Source organism: Oreochromis niloticus, linkage group LG6, assembly GCF_001858045.2.
Source record: "Oreochromis niloticus isolate F11D_XX linkage group LG6, O_niloticus_UMD_NMBU, whole genome shotgun sequence".
Taxonomy (NCBI): Eukaryota; Metazoa; Chordata; class Actinopteri; order Cichliformes; family Cichlidae; genus Oreochromis; species Oreochromis niloticus.
Genome location: NC_031971.2, coordinates 26,211,774 through 26,229,974, shown reverse-complemented (window position 1 = coordinate 26,229,974; position 18,201 = coordinate 26,211,774). Strand labels below are relative to the sequence as shown.

Here is an 18,201-nt window from a genome sequence, read left to right as displayed (position 1 = left end):
TATCATTTCTAGCTGCAAAGATTATTTCTTAACATTAAGGAACTTGCTGAAACTAATGAGTCTCTGTAGCTTTATGGAAACATTTATAGTAATTGGAGTGACATCTGAAAGGAGAGTATTATGTTTTCTTTGTTTAGTGATAACAGAAAAAAAAACCCCTCTACTACAGATAGATATAATGTAAAAAACAAAACAAAACAAAAAACAAACAAAAAAACCTCAGGATATCTGGTTGCCCTTATTTCCATTTTGGAGAGCCTTGTGTTCATTTAGCTTCAACTTAAAAGAAAGAAAAACAAACGACGCTTCTCAACATCAACATTGACCACGATCTGAGCTAGTCCCTGCTCGACATCTGACTGAACCGCAAATCTCTTAACCGCAAAGAAAAGCACCGGTTCTTGAAAGTGCGTGGGCAGTTGAAGGCACCATGCAAGGGAAAGATCATCAACCCCAAATTGCTGCGGCTTGTTTAGCAGTCCGCTGCTTACTATGATGGGCCTTATGGTCACCTTCTTATGGGTACCAGCACCATGGAGTTAAGGGAAATGAAATGGCAGAAGGGACAGCAAATGAAGCTACAAAGAGACCGTTGGTGGATATGGATATAAGAGTAGAATATGGCACAAAGTGAAAGAAAGGTGTCAAAAGCAGTGGGAGGAAGAGATGAAAGGGCGATGGTTTTACAAAATCTAAAGGAAAATAGTATAAATGAGAAGCACAGGAAGGAGCCGGAGAGAGGGGACGGTCTTATCGCGACTTAGATTTGGACACACCGGTTTAAATAGCACGTTGTTTTTACAGTACAGGAAACAATAGAAAATGTTTTGATCCATTGTCAGACATATGATGCTGAAAGAAGATAATTGATCAAAACGCTTGGCGATGTGAAAGTGAAACTGGACTTGGCTGATTTATTTCGTAAGAGCTCGAGAAGTGAGTGTTATCAGGCAATATTCTGATTTTTAAGGCAGACTAATTTGGGAGGATTTGAAGGGTTTTTTGTTTTGACATTTCGGTCCACACTCTACACCAGTTGGTGGCGGTAAAGCACCACTTTGCTGTTTGCCAACCGCCAATAAACAATATAAAGAAGAGGAAGCAGTCCGCGGCTACGAGCTGTGCTTGCAGCCGTAGCAGTTTTCACTTAAAGCTCTGTGGACAGAGGCTGTGGCAAGCTTTCTCTTTTACGGATCATTAGAGAGGTGGGCCTGAATCTTGATTGCGCCTCAGAGGCTTGTATGGCGTCGTTAGCTAAAACAGCAGCGTTAGCGTTAGCGACAGTAGCTAGCAAACGCTGTAAAAGTGCGGCTGTTGTGTTTGTACTTGCATGCCGGTGTGACACTGTGTTAACGCTACCCTTGAGTTTAATTATAACCCCTTACCGACAATCATTAACCACGCCGGTGTCGGTTTCGCTGCAAGTGGACGGGTTAATGCTAGAGCCGCCACACAAACATTCCAGCAAATTTGTGCAAAAGCACAGATATTTTTTTTGTATAGGTAAATAAACAACATGTTAGCTTTCAGAACCAGCACTGACCACTTTCAGTTTCACGTGCATCTTTAAGTTTAGTTTGAGGATATTGATACATACTTTTTTTTTAATTGATACATACTTTGAGCGTTAAGGGTTGTTTAGTGTTGTTTTCTACTCAGGCTCCTGAGACAGACCCTGGGTGTGTGCAGCACAGCGGACTGCTTAACCCACTTCATACATGCTGTTTATCTTTTATTTTACAGAAGTGGTCAGACAAATATATCTTGTATTTTGGATTTAATTACTACTGCTGTATGCTTAAAGAGATAAGTGGCTTAGTATTCTTGGTATTAAATTTAGGACATATGAAATATATAATATGTAGAGCCTTGAAAAACACTTGTGTAAGAAAATCTTATTGAGGTCTTTAGGCACTGAGAAAAAATGTGAAATACAATGTGTAGTTTTTAAACAGATTCATTGAAACGTCACATTTGTAAATCAACAACACCGGGAGAAGAAGCTGTTAATAGTCAAACATTTGTGTTTGTGGGCTTAAAAGAAACAGAAAACATTACACTACAGAAATGTCAACAGGAACTCCATAACAACTCGATATAACCAGTGTGAATGCACAACGCTTTAAATGTGGTTGCACATGGTGGACTACAGGAGCAGAAGAGCATGGATGCCACTCCTGTGATCTATAAAAAGCTGCAAAAACTTGACCTGGTCTGATAAGTGTTGATTTCTGTTGCGATACTCAGATGGCAGGCTCAGAATTTTGGCGTGAACAACATGAAAGCATGAACCAACCTTATATCATCAGTTCAGACTAGTAGTGCCACACTCTACCTGAGTATTTTTGATGCTGTAATTTGAGGAATGTTTCCAGCTAGTGCTTTCTATGTGTGCTAGGAGGAATTAGGGCAGTTCTTAATACAACTGGAGTTAAAAATGGTACTAGCAAGGTGTACCTGATAAAGTGTCTGGTGAATGTAGATTTGAGGTAATTTAGCGATAGTATCTGTTTTGCACAGTTTCCCCACCATGGAGCGCTGATAAGTAGATTTTTTTTTTTTTTAATTTCCCCCAAATTTCCAACCAACTAATCAGTAGTTAGCCACATAAACAAGTCACAGCCAGTTAGTCAGGAAGATCCAGTTAAATACAATACCGGTAAATGTTTTCTGATGCCTATGTTTTTACAAACTCAAACACCAAATCACTTGGATTTCAAGTGGGATAACTTCAATTCAATTCAATTTTATTTATATAGTGCCTAATCACAACAACAGTTGACTCAAGGCACTTTATATTGTAAGGTAGACCCTACAATAATACGTACAGAGAAAAAACCCAACAATCAAATGACCCCCTGTGAGCAAGCACTTTGGCGACAGTGGGAAGGAAAAACTCCCTTTTAACAGGAAAAAACCTCCGGCAGAACCAGGCTCAGGGAGGGGCGGCCATCTGCTGCGACCGGTTGGGGTGAAGGAAGACAGGATAAAAGACATGCTGTGGAAGAGAGACAGAGGTTAATAACAAGTGTGATTCAGCAGAGAGGTCTATTAACACATGTTGAGTGAGAAGGTGACTGAAAAGGAAATGCTCAACGCATCATGGGAATGCCCCAGCAGTCTACACCTATTGCAGCATAACTAACGGAGGATTCAGGGTCACCTGATCCAGCCCTAACTATATGCCTTAGCAAAAAGGAAAGTTTTAAGCCTAATCTTAAAAGTAGAGACAGTGTCTGTCTCGCGAATCCAAACTGGAAGCTGGTTCCACAGAAGAGGGGCCTGAAAACTGAAGGCTCTCCCTCCCATTCTACTTTTAAATCCTCTAGGAACAACAAGTAAGCCTGCAGTGCGAGAGCGAAGTGCTAAGATAAGATGGGGCCTGATTATTTAAGACCTTGTATGTGAGGAGCAGGATTTTGAATTCAATTCTGTATCTAACAGGGATAACTTGACAGCTGCTGATCTGAAATAGCTCTCCATTAAGACTTTTACATTTGTTGTATCAATGCTTATTGTCCACTTCCCACATCAGTTTTGTTTGAATTTTCCTGGATGTGTCTAATGAGTCCTTCTGGTCTCAGACATTAGCTACAGTACGAGTTTGCATTGTGGAAGCTGTAATAGTAAATCTACAATATGTGATATTGTGTATTTGTTCCTTAACTGTTTATGGGTTGTACATCAACAGGCTGCAGCAATGGGCCCAGACACCACACCTGTCCCTAAAACAGAATCTGCAGAGGAAAGTATGTATTGGGGGTATTTTGCATGTTTTTTCCCCTTTTTGATCAAAATTTGTGGAATAAATAAGTTCACTTTTTTAGTTCTAAAAATCCTGATTCCTTATCTAACTGAAGTTGGTGGCATACAGTGCATGTGGAACAGAACAAAACTAAGCCCCATTGAACATGAATTACATATGTGTAACACAATAAAAGTGAATCATTGTGTTTTGCTAACTGAGATTTGCTAAGTCACCTCAGCCAGTAACACACTCAGATTGTGTTTTTCATGTGATTGCTCCTCAGGTCCAGAAATAGTGGTGGTGAAAATAATCTCAGAATCAGATTCCAGTGATGCTTCAATGACCGAGCCAGAGAACAAACAGCCACAGAGCAACACATCAGACAAGTGTTACCCTTGCACTGTCTGTGGCAAGGTATTTGACAGACCGTCAAAGCTGGAGTGGCATAAACCTGTACACACGAGGAAGCCCAAGACTCTTCATGAGTGTGAGGATTGTAATATAAGCTTTACAAAACAAGAGACGCTGATCCGACACCAGAATTGCCACAGTAGGACTAACAAGCATCCCTGTCCTGACTGTGGAAAAGTGTTCAATAGACCCTCAAGGTTAGAGAGACATAAACGCACACACACAAAACAACCCAAGGTACCTCATCAGTGTTCATACTGCATGAAGACGTTCAGAAAACTTAACAAACTCATTCGTCACAAGCGTATTCACACTGGAGAGAAGCCTTTCACCTGTTCGGTCTGCGGTAAGGGATTCTCCGAGTCAGGTCACTGCAAAGCACACGAAAAGAGACACGAGGAGCAGCCAGAAAAACCTCACAGTTGTGCGGATTGCGGGATGTGTTTCTTCAAGGCCTCGTCACTTCGTAGGCACTTCAGCTCCCACACAGGAGAGAAGCCTTTCAAATGCACCTTGTGTGAGAGCTGCTTCTCTCGCTCTGAGGGACTGAAAAGGCACATGAGGAGCCACACAGGGGAAAGACCATACAAATGCATTATCTGTGGCAAGCAGTTTTATTCTCGCCAGAATTTGAATATTCACGTATTGACCCACACAGGGGAGAAGCCACATCTTTGCCCTGTGTGTGGTAAAGGCTTTTCACAGCTGGGCAACATGAAAGAGCATGAACAAAATGTTCATATTAAGTCAGAAAATTATATTTGTAGTGATTGTGGAGCAACTTTCACACGAAACACGTCACTGACAAAGCATCGGCGGACACATACTGGAGAAAGACCCTATCTGTGCCTCACCTGCGGCTGCAGGTTTTCATGGAGCCATTCCCTTAGCAGACACCGGAGGTCACATGCACACAGACAGATGGCTGGGGACACATCCAAAGAAATACTAAGTTTTGAAGGACCTTCAGAGAATCCTGAGAGTGTAACGTAAAAGTCGAGTACTTTTTAAAAGCACTTTTCCTCTTCATTTAGTTTTGCTGAAAAGAAAGAGAGAGAAGCTCAAGCTCAAGATGTGTTTGCTGAAGTCTGTATTAATTGGAATACAGCAGCAGTTAAAATCCTGGATATGCCTAGGATATGTACTGTTTGATCTCACAGCTCAGTGTAGGTCTGCTCTGTTCACTGTTATGACATGTGGTGTGGCTAGGGCTGGGCGATATATCAAAAATTTATCGTTACCGAAATTTATGACTCTCATCGACGTCATTTTGCCCATGTCGGTAAATTCGGTATTTAAAAAAAAAAGAAAAGGCATGTGCAGGTTGGCGATGTTCATGTCCCTTTAAGACGCTGTGCTACGTTACAGACTTGATGGGGTGGAGTCACATGACTACCTGTAACAAGACGAGACACGGGTGAACAAATGGAGGACGATTTAAATGTTGAAGCAGCAGCGACGGAGGTAGAGCTGGTGGAGGAGGAAGAGGAGATGCTTGTTAACAAAAAAAATGCATCATCAATCGTTTGGCAACATTTTGGATTCAACAAGGATGATATTGATCAAAAAATTGTTAAATGTAAACTCTGCAAAAAGACTGTTGCGTCAAGTCAAGGTAACACAACCAACCTCTTCCACCACCTGCAGCACAACCATGTGATTCGTTTGTTTCAACGTTTGTTTTTTTGGCACTTGGGGTGGTTATCGTCCATTTATCGTTATCGAGGTTAACTGCTCAATTTATCGTGATATTGATTTTAGGCCATATCGCCCAGCCCTAGGTGTGGCTATAGTTTAAGAATATTTCATAGTACTTTACAGGACAAGATAATAGAGTTGCTCTGCCAAATGGCTGGAAAGTTTCTCTGGACCTACAGTTATATCAGTAAAAATTAAATGAATGAAGAACATAGAGGCCAGAGGTACTCCACTCTTGAGTGCGGTAGCATTTTTCAGCTCATACAAGTTGTGAAAAAAATTAAATGAACAAAGAACATTGTACTTTTTAAGTTTTTATATCAGTATAATTTTATATTTGATGTACAACATATATATGATGTAGTTGTGTAATCCAATGATTTTATCTCATTCATGCATAATAGCTTACTTTCAATAAAGATACATTGTGACGTACTGTGATTAACTTTGTAGTAATACCAGACAATGGGCGTTCAATGTTTTTATACTGATAATCAGTAAATGTGCTGAAATGTATTTTTATTTGTTCTATTATGTCCCAGATTCTTCTGTGACATGTTGTGTATTTGCGAAGTGAGAGATTTTTAAGTTTTTTGTATAATGTCAGTACAGGTCACAGATTCATTTATTAGGCTTTATCCATAGTGCAAATACAGTGAAATGTAGCCTACAAATGCAGTAGCATGGATTTTCCAGTGTAATTTGCCAATTATATTTAATTGTTTTTGTGGGCGCCTGTTTCAAATGTGAAATTTCCGTGAATTACGTGAATGCAGCAAAGAAACATCTTGCAGCTGGTGGAGCCTGATTGATCTTGCTAAGCGACTTTTTGGTGTGGAACTACTTAACCTGCCTGAGAAAAAATAGTTACCGCTATTTTAACAAAATTTGAATTTACTGGTTAAGGTACTTTTACAGTTTTTTTGGGTGAATAAAAGACAGTTAGTTTGATAATGGATCTTTACATAGAAAGCATACCTGGGTTCGCACTGGAAGCTGTTATTGGCTTTAACTGTAAGATTTTTTTTCCCCTGCAAACAAATTAAGTAGCATGCTAAGTACTGTACAAAAATTTGTACAGTAAATTCTATAAAATCTATATCTTACATACTTAACAAGAACAGGAACGTTTCTGTCATTGAATTGCTTATCTATTACTTAATTTCTCTTTTGTAGTACGAATGACCACGTGGGAGGTCTTTATCATTAGGAAAAGCTGTAATACTTATGAAATTACAGTTTAAAGTCCAAAATGATGTCCTCCTTCACTTGTTCCAGAGCTATCTGGAGGGCTGAAATCTAGGTACGTTATATGTTTTTGTTGTTGTTAAGATTACATGTTGAACTTACATGTGTAGCCAACAAGATGGAGTACAAATTCTTGTTATTGTATCCAGCTTTTAAAACAACCATCCACCTTCATAAGCACAAACCGATTGTCTGTTCATTGTACTCTGCTTTATTTCACCAGGACATGTTTCTTCTGGCCTAAGAGTCCATCCAGACAACGAGCACGTGATCTACCCTCTTGGATGCACAATCATTCTGAAGAGAATTAAAGATGGCAAACAGGAGTTCTTACATGGCCATACAAACAATGTAATGTTTCAGTGTCAAAAAGTCGTCGACTTCATGTGCTTTAAGGTAACCCTAGTCAGGACACTTTGAACTAAGGTTTTTGTTATTACCCGGCAACTCTGCTGTAAGTTACTGGGTCAAATAATTTTGATGAATAAATTAGAACATTTTGTGTAATATGTTGTCCTAGGTTACTATAATAATCTGGGACTATGCGACACGAACAATCTATACAGAGCTGGTGCTCCACAAGGCAAAAGTAGAGACACTGGCCTTTTCTCCCAATGACAAGTACCTGGTGTCCCTTGGGGGTCAAGATGATGGCAGGTAAACATTATGGCTGATTGATGCAGCTGGGTGCAAGTTCAGATAATAAGATTGCAGAATGGAAGTACACATTGCCTTGCACAGTAATTGTCTAATTGCCAACATAGCACACTATATTTCATTGAGCAATGATCATGCCACATTTGTTTTAGTGTTTGACAAGCCAGGCACAAGCCTCTTATAGAACACAGGAAGTTGTACAGTCAGAATACATCCAGGCTAGTAAGGTACTGGAAAGGAAAGCAAAAGTCCTTTGCTATTGTGACTTCCTAATAAACCAGAATGAAACCATTTCAGAATGAACTAAGCTGGGACAGTCTTTAAATTTAAAGCTGCTTATAATAAGCACATGTCTCAGCTCTTCCCCTTATTTGTGTTTTATAAAGCAGGAAACAACAAATGACAAACACCCTGCATTTGTTGCCAGAGGGGACGTATTGAACTTGTGAAGTAGACTCCATTTGGATAGTTAGCTTTCAGTGACTGAAGCTCATACATTGTAGATCCGCTAAGACTTAGCAGACACAGTGGCACATATTGTTTTTTATGAAATACGATCTAAGAATCATGGTTTAAAGACAGTCCAGTATGAGGTCAAACTTCAAAGAATTTTTATTCTGCAATAACACAAATGCCCTGATAAAGAGAATTGATCAGAAAACAGTCAGTTTGTTCTTTTTTTATCTACTTGCTCTCTGTCTCCTTCACCATGCCTTTCAGAAACACACATTTTCTCTTGCACCCAGAGTATCAGAAATGGGAGAAAATAAACAGTATGTTGTGTCCTGACACATATGGGATCACTACTGGTTTATGAAAATGTGCTGTTTATAATACTGAGGAAACCTTCAGTCAGCTGAGACTAAAGAAGTCACTTGGATGAGTGACGAAACATTTCTGCCATGGAAAATGCTACGTCCAGATGAAGACAATGAACTTTTGGGGATAAAGGGGACAAAAAAAAAAAAAGACAAAACAATACAATTAATGTGTTTCATAATTATTCTTTTTAGGGCTGCTTTGGCTTTGCTTGACCTCTATAAAGTATCGGTGTCATGTTGAGTGGCAGATGTGGAAGACTTCAGAACAGACATGAAAAGATTTGTGCAAAATGTAGCTCGCCACTGCCCAGCTGAGAAGCTCCTAGAAAGAGCCTTCAAGATTTCAGTACCCACAAGGAGAGACCTTAACCCAGCGGTCCCCAGCCCATGGACCAGTACTGGGCCAAGAGAGTTGAGGCTCTGGTGTGAATTTTAGGGTTTTTATCGTTATTTTTTAAAGTCAGTTTCCCTGAGTCTTTTCCCGTGTGTTATGAATAAATCTTCTTTTTTCTTTTGGTAAGGGTACTGGTTTCATTTTGTTGTATTTGTCGACGACACCTTAAAGGCTGGTCCGTGAAAGTATTGTCAGACATAAACCAGTCCGTGGCGCAAAAGATGTTCACTGCCAATAAAGAGTCTCTCACACTGAAAGGTGTCAGCATAGACCAGAAAAGGTGGGTTAATACTGACATTGTCATGAATCAGATGATGAATGGTATATTTGTATGTAATAAAGGATTAATATACACAAACTTAGTAGTATTAAATATTCCATTTCAACTAATATGAAATCTGTTTTCACATATGTTTCCAAAGGCTACCAGTAGAGACAGTGGATTTCAACAACTTTCGTTCCAGTGTTGTAACAGGGACTGAGATGAGAGTCATCTGGGCCTGGATACCTGAGCGCTTTGCCCTCTTCAGACTCTTGCTTCGTAAGTAACCTTTGTTCTGCGCTACAGTCCCACTTGCCAACTACCTAAAAACGGAGTCGTGAATCATGTAGAGGAGTATTTATATAAGATTGCAATAGCATAAATAACATTTACTTTGTTTTGAATTAATATCTGTTGAACTTCACACCATTACAGTGAAAAGTTTTCTTTGTTTTTTTTAATAACCGTCAGCAGCAGGTGTGTTTTCACTATCAACATTTAGTGATAGATAATACTGTTTCTTTTCCCGCTCATTTAAACAGTCCCAAAACTTCTCTCTGATTCAGACCAAACAAAATAGGTTTTAGCTCTTGAGGGCTAAATGTATGCTAGTTTGACATGTATATGTTCTTGTCATAAACTTTGAAATAAAACCAACAGGTTCATACAGATTCTGTTCACATGCAGAGGGACACGAACCAGCTGTCATGATTTTTAAAAGAAGAGGTAAAATATTCAATATTGGGATACATTATTGATTATTAATTATTGACACACACACACACACACACCTTATATATATGTATATATCTATATATATGCTGGAGCTACTCGACTAACACCGTTTAACACTGGGACCACTGATACCTTCACCCTCCACATCTTCCCGAGCTCTTCTCTAAGCCCTTGCTACTTCTCCAGCTTCTCGTGTTTCTTCTTCCTGATGTTGCTGTCATTCAGTATTGCTACGTCTATCACTACGGCCATCATCCTCTGCTTGTTCACCACTACTATGTGGGGTTGGTTAGCCATCACCATTTTGTCCAGCTGTATTCCAGTCCATACTTGGCTATGGCGTTCCCTGTATGCCCTGCCTGCTAGCATCTTGCACCCGGTTTTTATGTGCTGGAATGTCTCAGCAGCATCTTTACAGAGCCTGCACCTGGGGTCTTCCTCAAAATTTAACCTGATATGTCTATAATGGTGAGATTTAGTGATTTAGTTGAAGCAGCAAGTTTCATATGAAACTATCATGATCTAATTTGTCATATCTTAGGTATTTGGTGCCTTTTTGTCAACAGATGTAGCAGAAAGAAGAAAACATGATTCAGAGGAACTTGCATACTTTGGAACTGGGGAGTGTTTAATTTTCATGGTGAGGTTTCTTCTTGTTGAATTCAACTTACATTAGATTTAGATTGACCGTGTATGGGTTTCTTTATGTTAATTCACTGCAATGCCTTGGACTTGAGATCAGCCCCTGGGCAGGGCAACCTGCTCCAGTTCCTGCACACCTGGAGACGATTGCAGGCAATCAAGCCAGAGTGATTTAAGGCTCACACTGACGTTTATTCACTGCAAGTTTGTCATCAGCCCATTTTCTGGATTCACCCTGGCTCAAACCTTTGGCTCATGCTCTACTCGCTGACTGATACCAAGCCACCATTCTGGAAATCATTCTGTGTCTCACCTGCCCTCCTGCCATCACACTCCATCTGGAACCTCCGGATCTCAGGCCAGCCTCTCCATGCCACTCAGCTCACCCCGGATCCCCGTCGCCCTCCTCTCATCGCTCTGTTTCTCCTCCTACAAGTAAGATTAGTTATACAAATTACTTACCATTTCAGCGCTCCCTCCACTACTTCCCTAACTCCATTGTCCTCTCTCCTCAGTGTGACTGCTTACTGCTCAGCTCCAGTCTGCTTCGAGGCCCCGTAAGGAGCAAGAGGCCTCCAAGTTTGTAGCAGGCAATGACAATCAGCTTATTATTGGTGTTAGTTAAACATTGTAAGAAAAGACATCCAATAGATTGGCCTTTAAATAAACTTTGAATATATTATGTGTGACAGGGAAACTGCAAGTATACTCAGCTCATATCTATGTGTCCTCTTTCAGGTGGTGATGGAGGCCATGCTCTCTGCCTGCAAAGAGACCTACATGGGGGTTACACAGAGCCGTGTGAAACTTTTAAGAGCATCGCACTCTGCAAGAGAGACTTCAAGATCCAGTCCCTGGAAGTGTGGGGCATCCAGAACTCCATTTCCTTTTCTCATTGTTTTCCTTCTAAGTGAGTTAGAGAAAACAGCACTGTGACTATTTTTGGTAAAGACTGAAACAGTTTTTCCTTCAAAGAATTTGAGTGATTTTGATTGATATGCAGCCTACAGATATTTCACACTTGTCCTGTGAAATGCTAAATTGTGTATTTTTGTATAGTTAAGTGAGATTTTAGTTTGTTAATCAAAGTTTATTTGTACAGATTTGGGTCGCATGCAATGTCTTAGTGAACTTTAAAATCCAGGTAAACAAAGGTTGTAATCTCAGGGCAGCTCTGAAGGAACACAATGACTCTCTTTATGGTGCATATACTCACTTTTCTGTGATGAATCTAGGAGAACTAGTTTTATAATACTCTGTAATAACTAAGGCACTACATTGACTAAAGGATAATATATATACATGCTTTGAAAATGCCACTGTACCTGGTTTTAATTTGGAAAACGGTAACCACTGTTTAATTGTGTATTTTGATATTGTCGTTTATGTAGATTTGATACAGAGTTATACAAAACATCTCTTTTGACATCCTTTGTCATTTGCTAACTTATTCAGATATGTTTTATTATAAAAATTGTGGCTGTAACTGTGATGGGATTGAAAGCAAGTAAGTACCCTTTATGGTAATGGAAGTGACATCTGAAAGGAGAATATGGTTTTCTTTGTTTAGTGATAACAGAGAAAAAGAAAAACTACTACTGATATAATGTAAAAAAAAAAAACAAAACAAAAAAAACAACAACAAACAAACCTCAATATGTCTGGTTGCCCTTATTTCTGTTTTGGAGAGCCTTTGATATCTGTGTTCATTTAGTTTCAACAACCTGTGTTTTTTTTTTTTTTTTTTTTTTTTTTTTTTTTTTGTTTTGTTTTGTTTTTGTATAAACAAATGAAATCAATAATGTAAAAAAGAAAAGCAAACGACGCTTCTCAACGTCAACACTGTCCACGAACTGAGGATGTCCCTGTTGGACATCTGACTGAACCGCAAAGAAAAAAACCAGTTTTTGAAAGTACGTGGGTACTTGAAGGCACCATGCAAGGGAGAGAGCATCAACCTGAAATTGCTGCGGCTTGTTTAGCAGTCCGCAGCGACTAGCAGTCCTTTCAGACGAAGAAGTTTTCACTTAAAACTGTAGACAGAGGCTGTGGCAAGCTTTCTCTTTTACGGATTATTAGAGAGGTGGGCCTGAATCTTGTTTGCGTCTCCGAGGCTTGTACGGCGTGATTAGCTAAAACAGCAGCGTTAGCGTTAGCGACAGTAGCTAGCAAACGCTGTAAAAGTGCGGCTGTTGTGTTTGTACTTGCATGCCGGTGTGACACTGTGTTAACGCTACCCTTGAGTTTAATTATAACCCGTTACTGACAATCATTAACCACGCCGGTGTCGGTTTCGCTGCAAGTGGACGGGTTAATGCTAGAGCCGCCACACAAACATTCCAGCAAATCTGTGCAAAAGCAAAGATATTTTTTTTGTATAGGTAAATAAACAACATGTTAGCTTTCAGAACCAGCACTGACCACTTTCAGTTTCACGTGCATCTTTAAGGTTAGTTTGAGGATATTGATAAATACTTTGAGCGTTAAGGGTTGTTTAGTGTTGTTTTCCTCTCAGCCTCCTGAGACAGACCCTGGGTGTGTGCAGCACAGCGGACTGCTTAACCCACTTCATACATGCTGTTTATCTTTTATTTTACAGAAGTGGTCAGACAAATATATCTTGTATTTTGGATTTAATTACTACTGCTGTATGCTTAAAGAGATAAGTGGCTTAGTATTCTTGGTATTAAATTTAGGACATATGAAACATACAATATGTAGAGCCTTGAAAAACACTTGGGAAGAGAATCTTATTGAGGTCTTTAGGCACTGAGACAAATGTGCTAAACTGTTCATGATCTCTCAAAAATGAAATACAGTGTGTGGTTGTTAAAAAGATTCATTGAAACGTCACTTTTATAACTCAACAACACTGGGAGAAGAAACTATTAACCTGTTGCTAATAATCAAACATTTATGTTTGTGGGCTTAAAAGAAAGAGAAAACATTACACTACTCCATAACAACTTGATACAACCAGTGTGAATGCACGTTGCTTTAACTGTGGTTGCAGATGGACTACAGCAGCAGGAGAGCATGTGGATGCCAGTCCTGTGATCTATAAAAAGCTGCAAAAACGTGACCTGGTCTGATAATATATAATGTAGTTGAGGAATGTTTCCAGCACCAGCATTTGTGCTAGGAGGAATTAGGGCAGTTCTTAATACAATTGGAGTTAAAAATGGTACTAGCAAGGTGTACCTGATAAAGTGTCTGGTGAATGTAGATTTGAGGTAATCTAGCGATAGTATCTGTTTTGCATAGTCTGCTCACCAGGGAGCGCTGATAAGTAGATTTTTTTTTTTTTTGTAGAATTGTAAAATTTCCTCCCGAACTTCCAACCAACTAATCAGTAGTTAGCCACATAAATGGCCTGCATTTGTATAGCGCTTTACTCAGTCCCTTTACTCAGTCACTCAGCGCTTTGGGGTCCTATAAGGACCCCAAAGCGCTTTACACTACATTCAGTCATTCACCCATTCACACACACATTCACACACTGGCAATGGCAAGCTACATTGTAGCCACAGCTGCCCTGGGGCGCACTGACACATAAACAAGTAACAGCCAGTTAGTCAGGAAGATCCAATGAAATACAATAAATTGTCTTTTGTCGCAGGCTTACACAGTAGTCTAATTGCTGATGCTTATGTTTTTACAAACTCAAACACCAAATCATTTGGATTTCAAGTGGGATAACTTGACAGCTGCTGATCTGAAATAGCTCTCCATTAAGACTTTTACATTAGCTGTATCAATGCTTATTGTCCACTTCCCACATCAGTTTTGTTTGAATTTTCCTGGATGTGTCTAATGAGTCCTTCTGGTCTCAGACATTAGCTACAGTATGAATTTTTATTGTGGAAGCTGTAATAGTAAATCTACAATATGTGATATTGTGTATTTGTTCCTTAACTGTTTATGGGTTGTACATCAACAGGCTGCAGCAATGGGCCCAGACACCACACCTGTCCCTAAAACAGAATCTGCAGAGGAAAGTATGTATTGGGGGTATTTTGCATGTTTTTTCCCCTTTTTGATCAAAGTTTGTGGAATAAATAAGTTCACTTTTTTAGTTATAAAATCCTGATTCCTTATCTAACTGAAGTTGGTGGCATACAGTGCATGTGGAACAGAACAGAACTAAGCCCCACTGAACATGGATTACATATGCAAGGCTCTAGACTAACTTTTTGCCACGGTTGCACTGGTGCGCCTAACCTTTTTTCTTAGGTGGACCAGCACAAAAGTTAGGTGCACCCAAATTTTTCAACCACATCGCTTAACACCGCAGCTTTACATGTTCACTTAAAAAAAAATAAAAATTGCTGTCCATACAGACAATACTGATTTGTAAATGATTAACTAACAATCTTTTCAACACAAAGTTCTTTATTTGGAGCACATTTCTACAAGAAAGAGAAGTTAGATTAATCAAACGTTACTCCACTCATTCTTCTTGTTTCCTCCACTTCTGTAATATTAATTCATTGCTGCTGAATTCTCTCGCAGCTGCTCTATTCCCATGTTTTACTGCGTTACTGATAGAGTTTGAAATCCGCTTCGTAAGCATGTCTCTTAACAGGTGCCATTTTGGGGTCCTTATACACACACAGTATGGTAATATTATGTGTGTACGTATTACTCCTGATTACGGTAGCCATAATGCTCCAACAATCCATCAAGCGGTGCAGTTTTATAGCTTACCAAAGTCATACTAAAACATTTTGACAGATTTTTGAGTGCTGTGTGCCACATAAAATCAGTTCGCGGTTAGTAAGCACAACCAGAATTCATACATAAGGCACACTTTTGAGAAAATGAAGCTATTTTAAGTGCGCCTTATAGTCCGAAAAATACGGTACTGCTTGTACTTAAAGTGCTTCACTAAGCTGAAATTGAAACTTAAAATATCTCAAGCTATACAAAATAAAAATAAAGTCAAAATTAAAAATGCCTCAAAGGTTTCAAACTGAACATCTCAATATCTAAACATCTTACCATGGGCATGGGCATCTGAGAGGTTCGCCCATGATTATCTCTGATTGGTTTAGGTCATGATATGGGCATTCTGTGTGTGTGTTGTTGACCATACAGAGACCTTTTTTTACTTGAACGGCTGGTCACACCGGTGCGACCTAGAAGTTTTTTTAGTCGCACCATTGAGAAACTAGGTTGCATTTGCGACCAAATTGATCACATTCTAGAGCCCTGATATGTGTAACATGATAAAAGTGAATCATTGTGTTTTGCTCACTGAGATTTGCTAAGTCACCTCAGCCAGTAACACTCAGATTGTGTTTTTCATGTGATTGCTCCTCAGGTCCAGAAATAGTGGTGGTGAAAATAATCTCAGAATCAGATTCCAGTGATGCTTCAGTGACCGAGCCAGAGAACTCCAAACAGCCACAGAGCAACACATCAGACAAGTGTTACCCTTGCACTGTCTGTGGCAAGGTATTTGACAGACCGTCAAAGCTGGAGAGGCATAAACCTGTACACACGAGGAAGCCCAAGACTCTTCATAACTGTGAGCATTGTAATAAGAGCTTTACACAACAAGAGAAGCTGATCCGACACCAGAATTGCCACAGTAGGACTAACAAGCATCCCTGTCCCGACTGTGGAAAAGTGTTCAATAGACCCTCAAAATTAGAGAGGCATAAACGCACACACACAAAACAACCCAAGGTACCTCATCAGTGTTCATACTGCATGAAGACGTTCAGCAAACTTAACAAACTCATTCGTCATAAGCGTATGCACACTGGAGAGAAGCCTTTCACCTGTTCGGTCTGCGGTAAGGGATTCTCCGAGTCAGGTCACTGCAAAGCACACGAAAAGACACACGAGGAGCAGCCAGAAAAACCTCACAGTTGTGCAGATTGCGGGATGTGTTTCTTCAAGGCCTCAGAGCTCCGTAGGCACTTGCGCTCCCACACAGGAGAGAAGCCTTTCAAATGCACCTTGTGTGAGAGCTGCTTCTCTCGCTCTGAGGGACTGAAAAGGCACATGAGGAGCCACACAGGGGAAAGACCATACAAATGCATTATCTGTGGCAAGCAGTTTTATTCTCGCCAGGATTTGAATATTCACGGATTGACCCACACAGGGGAGAAGCCACATCTTTGCCCTGTGTGTGGTAAAGGCTTTTCACAGCTGGGCAACATGAAAGAGCATGAACAAAATGTTCATATTAAGTCAGAAAAATATATTTGTAATGAATGTGGAGCAACGTTCACACGATACAAGTCACTGACAAAGCATCGGCGGACACATACTGGAGAAAGACCCTATTTGTGCCTCACCTGCGGCCGCAGGTTTTCATGGAGCCATTCCCTTAGCAGACACCGGAGGTCACATGCACACAGACAGATGGCTGGGGACACATCCAAAGAAATACTAAGTTTTGAAGGACCTTCAGAGAATCCCGAGAGTGTAACGTAAAAGCCGAGTACTTTTTAAAAGCACTTTTCCTCTTCATTTAGTTTTGCTGAAAAGAAAGAGAGAGAAGCTCATTTCTGTTCTATTGACAAGTTATTTAAAGTTCTTGTGATGATTCACCTCTCTGCTTGCATTGCTGCCTGTCCACTAAAATTCTTTTTAAAAATCTCAGTTAGGACAGGTCACCAGGTCAGTGCTAGAAGATGTGTTTGCTGAAGTCTGTATTAATTGGAATACAGCAGCAGTTAAAATCCTGGATGTGCCTAGAATATGTACTGTTTGATCTCACAGCTCAGTGTAGGTCTGCTCTGTTCACTGTTATGACATGTGGTGTGGCTATAGTTTAAGAATATTTCATAGTACTTTACCAAAGGACAAGATAATAGAGTTGCCCTGCCAAATGGCTGGAAAGTTTCTCTGGACCTACAGTTATATCAGTACAATATCTTGTATGGTGCAGTACAAACCATGATGTAGCTAAGCATTGCTTCTTTCTGCAGTTTATAAAACAAAGTGTACTTTCTTTTAAAAGTAATTGTTCCCTAATTTGCCATCATAATAAGTGTCAAATATGCAGATTTTGCATTTACAGTCAATTACAGTATTTTTTTTCAGTAGGTAAATCTTTACAAAATGGTTATGCTCTGCTAAATTAGAGTAAAAAAGAAAAATGAAACTGCAGTATTGTCCTCTGGGCAGGACCTGCAGTGATGTCACAGTGGCCAGAGGTACTCCACTCTTGAGTGCAGTAGCATTTTTCAGCTCATACAAGTTGTGAAAAAAATTACATGAACAAAGAACATTGTACTTTTTAAGTTTTTATATCAGTATAATTTTATATTCGATGTACAACATATATATGATGTAGTTGTGTAATCCAATGATTTTATCTTATTCATGCATGATAGCTTACATTCAATAAAGATACATTGTGATGTACTGTGATTAACTCTGTAGTAATTTCAGTCAATGGGTGCTCAATGTTTTTTTTTTACTGATAATCAGTAAATGTGCTGAAATGTATTTTTATTTGTTCTATTATGTCCCAGATTCTTCTGTGACATGTTGTTTATTTGTGAAATGAGAGATTTTTAAGTTTTTTGTACAATGCCAGTATAGGTCACAGATTAATTTATCATCT

The 18,201-nt window shown here is 39.6% G+C and overlaps 2 protein-coding genes across 11 annotated transcripts; both read left to right on the top strand.

Annotated features, from left to right (window-relative positions):
- Positions 1-774: 774 nt before the first annotated feature.
- Positions 775-18,009, top strand: LOC109202397 (zinc finger protein 16). Of its 8 annotated transcripts, XR_003220552.1 has the most exons (6): positions 1,061-1,205; positions 3,692-3,749; positions 4,032-4,356; positions 7,034-7,160; positions 7,329-7,501; positions 7,626-8,607. XR_003220552.1 is itself a non-coding variant. In XM_025908240.1 (4 exons), exons 2-3 carry the CDS (start codon positions 3,701-3,703, stop codon positions 5,150-5,152), a joined length of 1,170 nt encoding a protein of 389 aa, XP_025764025.1. In that variant the 5' UTR covers positions 1,062-1,205; positions 3,692-3,700; the 3' UTR covers positions 5,153-5,189; positions 17,101-18,009. The 8 variants fall into 8 exon arrangements, 3 of the variants coding, with proteins under 3 accessions (XP_025764026.1, XP_025764025.1, XP_019215199.1); XR_003220553.1 differs by having other exon boundaries at positions 4,032-4,162; positions 7,329-8,607; XR_003220551.1 differs by having other exon boundaries at positions 7,329-8,607.
- Positions 10,706-18,005, top strand: LOC106098446 (oocyte zinc finger protein XlCOF6.1). Of its 3 annotated transcripts, none has more exons than XM_025908238.1 (5): positions 10,706-11,051; positions 11,132-11,232; positions 11,355-12,699; positions 14,557-14,614; positions 15,940-18,005. In XM_025908238.1, exons 4-5 carry the CDS (start codon positions 14,566-14,568, stop codon positions 17,061-17,063), a joined length of 1,173 nt encoding a protein of 390 aa, XP_025764023.1. In that variant the 5' UTR covers positions 10,706-11,051; positions 11,132-11,232; positions 11,355-12,699; positions 14,557-14,565; the 3' UTR covers positions 17,064-18,005. The 3 variants fall into 3 exon arrangements, with proteins under 3 accessions (XP_025764023.1, XP_019215196.1, XP_019215197.1); XM_019359651.2 differs by having other exon boundaries at positions 10,708-11,051; positions 11,132-11,246; XM_019359652.2 differs by lacking the exons at positions 10,706-11,051; positions 11,132-11,232; positions 11,355-12,699 and adding an exon at positions 12,706-13,065.
- Positions 18,010-18,201: the final 192 nt, after the last annotated feature.